Below are 9360 nucleotides of genomic sequence, written 5' to 3'. Positions count from 1 at the left end.
CTTTCTTGTGTAAAAATAATATTTTCTGTTCAGTGTTTTCGTAGTGCCCTGCAAAACGGGGCCGTCCCTGTCGCTGGCCATTATAAGCGCAACGAAGGCTTGCTAACTTTAAATCAGATCGTACGGCGGAAAGGAAGGTTTCAGAAGAAAGCGGAACATCGAACATTATTGTCTGTGCCACAGTGCTTGTGTTCTGCGAGGCCTTTCCAACTGCTTCAAACATGGCGAAGCCTGCTCAACTATTAATTATTGAACCGGCAAACGAGCTCAAGTTCCAGGGTAAGATATTTTCCGTTTTTATAGACAACCACCAATGTGCTACAGAGTGGCGTGCTCTTCCATAATGGCGCTGGCGTTGCGTAAAACGCTGGACACAACTCCCGCAGGATCATTGTAGGCCGATTCCTATTCCCTTGGTTTCACGACTATCATATCCTGCCTTATAGAAACATTTTTTTCCCATAAACAATGAACGATGGGAAAGTTTGGTGGTCGCGGCTTTTTGGTCGAGTATGATAATGCAGGAGTGATCCGGCGAACGGAAGGGGAAGGTAGTGGACTTTGATATCTATCAGGTTGCGTGTTGTACATTAACACACCCTTTCCTAAGAAGCGATAGTCATTGTTGCGGATAAATATCCGTCAAATGACGGTTTTTTTTACTAGTAATTACAGGATTGTATGTATATAGGTGTTTATCAAATGTATACGTAATTTTTGCAACAAATATGTCATACAAATTTACATATATACGCGTTTAATGATATTAGTTCTTAAAGAAATTATGAATCCTTTTTAAGGCATAAAAAAATAAAGGTATTGGAAATAAATGACGGGGCGTTTAAGTTCCATTACATTGCTCTTTCGTGAACAGTGTAAGTGGACGTGAAAAAAAGATAATGTTAGACAAGGAAAAAATACAAGTTCACAGTTGATGATTGCTGCGATCAATTTGCTTCTTTTCTGGGATCGCCATTTGCGTCTTTTCGGATCCTTCATCTTTCTCCCCTGCCTATGCTAGAAATTCAATTCTAAAGGACAATCAACATCCAACAACATCGAAATACTACATCTTCAATCAACATTAGTGTCGCCAAACACCAAATTGTGATGCGGACGTTGTAAAAGAAATCAAATTTTTATAATTACTCATCATCAACACGATTCTTTACAATTTTTAGGACCATTCAGAACTGCGGTGGCTTCGTATATGCGCCTTACGAACCCAACCGATCACGACATTTATTTCAAAATAAAAACCACCGCCCCGAAAAAGTACTGTGTGCGGCCAAACTCGGGCTTACTGGAACCACGTGAATCCCAAGAAATTGCTAGTAAGTATTGGTTACTCCTATCGCTGCTTTCCTACTGAATACTAGTGTCTGTAATAACTGATTTTTATTTTACGTTGATTCTCTTTTGTCTACATCACAGTCGTGCTGCAACCATTCATTTTCGATTCGAATGAAAAAAACAAGCATAAGTTTATGGTACAGTCGATGGTAAAGCCAGAGGATGAAGAAATCAATTTGGAGGATCTATGGAAGAAGTATCCGGAAAAATTAATGGATTCGAAGTTGAGATGTGTGTTCGATTGTCCTCTAGAACCGAACCAACCGACACCGAATGCATCTGTTTCAATTAATAGCGCATCAGCATCTAATAGTTAGTGTTTTCTTTCATTGGTTACACAGTTCATCTCTTTAACGAGTACTTATTTTTCTACTGCAGCTGTAGTGGAGCGTAATGAAACAACTGGGACATTCCCAAGTCAGATGAAACTTGGCAATTTCTGTAGTCAAAACGAAGAAGAACTGGTGGATGTAGATGACTCACTTCTAAAAGCGTTTAAGAAACTAAAAGAAGATGAATGTGCTTTACGCCAGGAGAATCTGCAGTTGAAGGTGGGTATAAATCTTTCATTAAGACTGAAAATGTTGGTAACCTTCGAAAAAACCCTTTTAAAAGACGTTGATTTTGCTCAAAATGATTTTTTTACATAGTAAAGCAGTTTTTGAACTTTGTTTACGAAAAGATTTACTATACAACATGAAATATAACTTTTTAGAAATAAAATAATATAATTTTGAAACCTTTTTGAAACAATATGGAAAATCGAAACACAAATTCCATTGCATTTGTATTGGTTTGCACTCAGAGTACCACTGAACTGAAACAATTCTTTCTGAATTATCGTGCACATTGTATCTAGGGGGCTACATGAGGCGTGGAAACTAGCGTAAAATTAATTTGTAATGTCAAAACGTTTACGCTTCGTGTGGCAGCAAAAATTTAAAAACGAAATGTCAAACGTGTTTACGTTCGTGTTTTTGGTCCGAGAAAATAGAAATAGAAGAGAAATTGATTGATTTCTGAATATTTTTTTCTGTTTTTTCCAATTTTGTTGCTACACCAGCAAATAAGATCTTAAATTATCCTCTGTTTGTAAGCAAAGCGTATGAAAAAAATAATTACGCTCGGGTTTACGCCTCGGCCGACCAGTAAACGTTTTGACAGAGGCGCAGCAGTTTGGCATTAATCTGTAATGTCAAAAACATTACGTTACGCTTAATGTAGCTCCCCAGTATGAGTTGTATTTTGGAAGGTTGAACTGAAACCTTCACCATCCTCGAAATATCTCTGGAATTCCTTACATCGCATTTCTTAAATCTCATTTCTTTCCTTTTGGTTTCAGGAACAAATACTACAACTTCGTTTGCAGGTTGACGGCAGGGCCAAGGAGCCAGGTCTAGTTGCTGCTGCTAGAACTGCGGCAGTTGCGCCCGTTCATTTTCAAAATACGTACGCACCACCTCCGTTGACCGATAACCAACAGCAGGCGGAAGCCATGGTCTTGCCGTGTGCTATACTTGCCGTTTTCATGTGCATCGTGGGCGTGCTGCTGGGCAAAGTTATGTATAGTGAGGGTAACAAATAAAGTTTAATTAACTAGAGTGGTGCACCTTGGGCGTTGAACGGTGCGCCCTATCATGAAAGCCATTCTATCTTTACCACCATATTGCCGTACGATGGTAGAGATAGGATGGGGCAGTCGCGAGCATCAACAGATCGTACAGAAAGTGAAACAGGAAAACAAGGAAAAATAAGAAAAAAGCTCTCGTTAGCGATGAAGGACAACCATTAAAATCATTTAACATAATAATAATTACAACAATTGTATAGAGATAATACGCTCTGTAGAAACTGGTGAGGGAAAAGACATTTGTCCGCAATGGATAACAGGCAGGGACGCAATTTGTTAAGACGGGAGGTTCAAAATTAAAAAAAAAACTAATACTGAGCTACGCGTGATTCAAAACATGCAGTAGATGAATGAAAACGAAACACCGTAATTGAGCGACAAGGAAAAGGGAATAGGCGGCCGTGTTTGTGTGGGATTATAAAATAATGAAAACACAGGTTTTGTGAAAACTTAAAAATATAAAATGTCCCTGGATAGTACCATTGTTACGAAACCACAAACTAACAAACAAATCAGCTGGATTGAGTCAACAAAGCATACATATTTTGACAACTTTTCACGACAGGTTCGTTGCCAACGATGCTATATAAAGCGAGACACACAGGCCACTACACGAAGGGAAAAATGCGAACGAGAGGATGGCGCATCCTAAAACATGTATTAGGAACTGTGTCTAACAAATCTTGGGTGCAATTCGTGGAAAGACTACGTGGGTCCGACAAGGTTGAATGCAAAGGTGTGATGGAACTGGAGGCGCGATGAGCACAGGACGCGGCATAGCGTAAGTGAATACAAAAAGCTCAGGGAAGCAAAGGAAAAAGTTCACATGAAAAAGTAACAATTGTTGGAAGAAGAAAGGCCGAAGACTACGTGAACTTGTTGAAAACAGAGTGCGTTATGGACCTACAAGACAATTCTTTGAAACGGTAGCAGGTCAAAGGACAATTTCATCCTACGGTCACTTGCTGTTCTGACAAGGTTCAAAATCTGATCAGTAACCAGCAAGAGCTACAGTGGATAGCGAAAAGAAGTTTAGTTTCCGAACACAAAATATTTTAGGCAAAACGAGGATGAAAAATTTGCTTTAGTCAATCAAAAATCAATCAAAAACATTCAATAAGATGTGAACATGATAGTTTTGGTGTATTTAGGGATGATTGAAGAGAAAATTTTTAGCCAAACATATTTAGAACAAGCTAAGTTTCTCTTCAGCGAAAACAAGTTTAGTATCCGCAATGCATACAATTCCGCCTAGATAGTGTAGCCAAACATCCTCGTTTTGTGATGTGGCCTTTTCTACAGTTCTCATAATAATACATGAGGAGGATTGGTCCGAATTGGATTGATTCATTTAGCAAATTCTGTTATATTGAGTGGGATCTTTACGTACACTCCAAAGTTCATGAATAACCACATGTTTTCAGTGGTTGGCTGGTCTGGACAAAGATGTTAATAACCTTAAAACCTTGATATTATCATCAACGAGGTACTGCATTACTACTTCTGGCTTGTGAATGATTGAATGAATGATTTTTCTTTCGTCGAGTTTTGACCAGCTTTCGAGTCACCATGACCAGGAAAGGTCACCAACGTGTAGGATTCATGTAAATTATGCATCCCTGGAACATAATGCCGTTGTAGTTTGTTTCCTAATAATGATGCAGGTCCCTTACCGCAGAAAATTTCGAACCCCTTATAATGGGAGGTGAATCATATCAAAGATTCATCTCAACAAAACAGCTTTTCTCACAATAAGCGAGGTATTGAAGCATGCAGATAGTAAAATACCGTTCTTTTTTTGTATTGGCCATGGTTAGGTGCGGAAACAAGGCCAGATTTGTCTGCATGTTATAGGCTACATCAAATGATATGCACGGAAGGGAGTTGCAAACCTTCTGATTTTAGTTTTTGGCCAATATTTCAGGCGGATTGTAAATGGTTTGTGGAGGAGATATTGAGTATACGTTTATCAACTCGTTTTGACGTTGATTTTTTGCGTCCACAAACCTTAATATAATGCGTATGACCTTCATTTTCATACAGCTTGATTATTGCTGCCGATTGTTTGGTCGCTTTTGTCGAAAATACTCTAATACTCAAATTAATAACTAAATTACGTTATTAATTGGTTGGCTTGGGATATTTAGAGGGTTCTACCATATTTCAAGCTGAGAAACAGCATAATGTCTTGTGAATTCTTCACCATGCGTTTCTCAGCTTTCATTCTGCATTTTGAATATGAAAACACGTAATAAATCATGTTATTATTGCTCATCAATTTAAAAAATGTACTCTAGTTGCTTAAATGCCGAACAAAACGAAGGAAATTGGTGTGAAAAACTGAAAAATACAAGCTTCCAACTTCAACTAAACTTGTTTTCGCCGTGCTTGGGGCACCCGTCTACTAGATGGGCGCCCGTCTACTAGATTACATCTAAATCTCATTTTATCGCCCAAATTTTGTTGTGAGAACCCCAAACTAGCATTAAACGTCTCAAAAGAGCCATTGATGATGTACTCATATGACGAGCAGATGAAGATGAAGATGTGTACAAAAGTTCAAAAGTTCAGTAGCTAAATTTCTATTCGTCGTCCACTGTAACCTCATGGTGGGCCCAACATTTTGATGAAACCAAATTTCACAGTAGTCAATGATCAAATTACTGAGCAACCAGAAGCTCCACTGGCGGACAGAAAGTTTTTTCTGCCACCGTGTATCGCAGAGACTCGGAAGTTCATAGCAAACCGGGATAACAAAGGACCAGGCACTTACAGGATAGTGGCCGAACTGTTGAACAAAGAATGGTAGAGATAGAGAGAGAGAGAGTGGAGCATAAGATTCAGCAATCAGTTTTAGTGAGGGATAGCGAATCGATGCCTTGTGACCTTGAATCTTGCCGTCATCTATCCTATACACAAGAAGGGTGTGTATAGAAACTATGACTATAGCTGAATACCGCCTGAAAGATCTTCCCCCAAGTTCTGCAGGAACGACCAGTTCTATACGATGATGAGATAGTTGGTAACTATCAGAGAGTATTCAGGAAGGCGGTAACCGAAGAGAGGTTTAACACTGATCAGATTTTCATCTTGTCACCTTTTCGTTGATTTCAAGGCCGAATAGAACAACACAGCTAGAGCAAAATTGTAAACCATGGCGGAATACCGGCCCAACTCATCAAACTTTGGAGAATTACACAAGCTAGGTGAAGGGGAATGGCAAGCTTCCTATCACTTTGCTACCACAAAGAGGGACGCCCAAGGGACGTTCTAGTCTGTTTGTTTTCCAACATCGCGCTGGAGCGGGCCATCCGGGACTCTGGAGTGGAGGATTGATGGACCATCTACTTCAAGTTCAGCCAGATTCTGAACTTTGCTGAAGACATACAAATTATAGGGCGAAGTTCAGGCTCATAAAGGGATTTAGCAAGCTGTGGACAGTATCGGTTTGCAAATCAAGAGCGAGCACATTCATCGGGCCACCATCAACAGCCCTACTAACAACGTCAGAACTCATTAGTGGGAGTGACGTTTTAATACGCAACCGTAAATTCAAAGACATACCGAGCTTCACCTATCTACCATCAAAGGTTAGCACTGACAATGACACAAATAAGGAGTTTTGCGCTATTTTGCGCTTTTAGCAGTCAACAGGTCATTCTACATTCTGACGAAACTATTTCGCTCACATCTGGGGTTATACAGAACCTTTATAACCCCAGTACTCACATATGCTTGTGAAACATGAACTCTGTACAAATCTGACGAAACCCTCGTAGTCGTGTCCAGAGGTAAATGTTCAGATTAATTTTTGGCCTCGCATGTGGAGAGTCACAATGAGGAGCGAACTATACACACTGTACGACGACCTTATTAGCGTATATAGCGTGCCGCGTATATTTATCGCCAGGCTCTGGTGGGCTGGTAGGTCACCCAGAAGGACAGCGGGATCGTGGGTAAGCTCTGTTTAGAATTGTGTGACTGTGCCGATAGCGATGCAAGAACGACCGGTTTGAACGAATTGACGGATGAAGGCGCTGTTCCGTGAGCAATGGTGAACATTTCTGTTGCAGGCCAGAATCACTAAACAGCTATAGCTGCCGGATAAGTAAGTAAAGCAAGACACACACTCACGTGAAACGGATTATACTATCAATCTTTAAAGTAAAAAAAGAGGAAAGTAAACAAAGTAAATACACAAACGGGAACCTAGGGCTTTGTGTGCAGAGGTAGGGAAAATACACATCCAATTGAGAATTGGTAGAAAACAAGATACCCAGCTTAAAACAACGCAAGCTTATAGAATATGAAAGCCTAACACAAAAATTCATACACAGAACACCCAGACACACCCACAGATATATGTCACCAAGAATTATAAGAGAAATGCAAACTGCGCGAGTCAACAATATGGGTAAAAAGCTAATAGAACTGTAGGTGTTGACGTATTCTATAACGAGAAATCGAAAAACCAAGAAAAACTACTTATTTTATTCTGTTATTCTTAGTTGCATTTTTACGTTTCATCACATTCGATGTGTACATCGTATTTTACAATTTTCTCTACCAAATATAAATACAAAAGGAAATTCGGAATAGATAACCGCAGTAACAAAAGCAGCAGTTTATATTGTTATCAAAACTTGTACGTTTTTTACAAAACTTAACAGAACGAAAAAATGATTATTTATCATCTTTACCCTGTAGAATGCCTGTAGAAAGACGATAACCTATGCTTCTATTGCTTTTACCTCTTCGTCATGCTACCTACCCCTATTACTTGTTACTAACAATAAAAAACCCATAGAAAAACTATTCGTTTTTGTAGTGAGTTTGTTCAGCCTTTGTGCGGACGAAGAGAACATTTGTTATTATCTATTCGCATATATCCGAAGCACGACTAGCAGTAATCGATTTATATATCCGTCTTCTGTAGCAGCTGAGGAAGTGACGACCACAAGCGAAAACAAAACATTTACGGAGATGAATTAAATATTGTTGGGCGAATGTATCGCAGTTAAGTAGCAATATAAAAGGAAATTATAAATCAAAGCGGTGTTGGATGAACACTCGTGTCGAGTTGAAGGATCATAACCAAACAAATACACCAAATACATCTACTCATTGGCGATTTGAACGAACTAGCATCATGTTATGAGAAACGGAGGTATGAGATTAGCATGAAAAGTAGAGTATGCGGAGAGAGATAAAAAATTAAAATTAAAGCAAAATGAAATTAGGATTGAAAAAAAATCAAACATAACAATGTTGTAGATAAATAAAATACACTATTGTAATGGCGGCTTTAGAGCAAACAGCAAACAAACAAAATATAAAAGGCAAACTGTGGAGAATCATTGCTTAACAAAACAAAACAAAATACTAAAAAATTCAGAACAAAAACTTATATTAAAACGAACGATGCAGACCTTTACATACTCGTACATACACACATACAAAATGCATCATTACACAAACTCAATTAAGCATGCATTCCCGTACATTATGAAACTAATGGCATAAATGTTTGCAAGGGTAGATCACGGTTTGTTTATAATGCAAAAAAAACAATAAAACAGAAAACATAGAAACAAACATGATAAACCCAAAAACTAAAGGTAGGGCAGTATAACTACATTAACCAAGGGTTTACGCAGCACACTCTGTTAGCAAATGTAATGGAAATTATGAATGAGTCTCAAAGGCCTTCCTAATCTTTATCATTGCTGTTTCTGTATTCTGTAAAAGCATACTTATGTGAAAAAGCAAAATAAAGTATGTCACTTGCTATTTGAAAACTAGCCAATGAATTGAAATGAAGTTGATCTATGTAGATCATAGATTAAATCTATGTACTACTTGCAATTTCAGTAGCGCCGATCTCTTTTTCCAGTAGCATTCTTATTTCATGATGGCTGTGCAAATGATGGTTTGTAATGTCATATCTCCAGTAGTTTGGTAAAAGTTGGTTATTTAAAAGGCATCAAATCGTGTGTCGATATCACTTGGACCCTGCAGCTGTTTGCTAAAGTCATTAGTTTTGCTGAACATGCTGTCTTATTCTCAAAAATTATATTTTCCGAGTTGTATCCTGAAAAGTACGGTGATGCACTACTAGCAAAACAATCCAAACGCGGTTCGTCCGTTCGTGGTTACGGTGTACCGATGAATAATCAATTTCAATGGAAGAGATTGCAACCACGAGTTGGGTGTTCTTCTGGATTCGAAGACCAAGTTTTTTCAATTATTCAATTATTTTTTTCTTATTGTTCCTTCTTAAGTTCGTGTAGGTTTCGTACACTTATATATGTATGTGTATTATTGTGTATTGTATTCAATATGTCAGTAATTCTCAACAACAAAAAAGTAGCACCAAA

General features: G+C 38.5%; 1 protein-coding gene across 1 annotated transcript in view; it reads left to right on the top strand.

Moving 5' to 3' along the window:
• Positions 1-8910, top strand: part of LOC131213893 (vesicle-associated membrane protein-associated protein B-like) — a 9141-nt gene extending 231 nt beyond the window's left edge. Inside the window, exons 2-6 of the mRNA XM_058208107.1 lie at positions 34-279; positions 1182-1334; positions 1435-1665; positions 1732-1904; positions 2696-8910. Coding sequence (XP_058064090.1) covers positions 222-279; positions 1182-1334; positions 1435-1665; positions 1732-1904; positions 2696-2938 — 858 coding nt within the window. The 5' untranslated portion in view covers positions 34-221 and the 3' untranslated portion in view covers positions 2939-8910. The remainder of the gene's footprint in view (positions 1-33; positions 280-1181; positions 1335-1434; positions 1666-1731; positions 1905-2695) is intronic.
• The last annotated feature ends 450 nt before the right edge of the window (positions 8911-9360 follow it).

The sequence above is a fragment of the Anopheles bellator genome, chromosome X (genome assembly GCF_943735745.2).
Source record: "Anopheles bellator chromosome X, idAnoBellAS_SP24_06.2, whole genome shotgun sequence".
Classification (NCBI taxonomy): Eukaryota; Metazoa; Arthropoda; class Insecta; order Diptera; family Culicidae; genus Anopheles; species Anopheles bellator.
The sequence above is the reverse complement of the archived record's forward strand: the minus strand, read 5'-3'. Positions and strand labels throughout refer to the sequence as shown.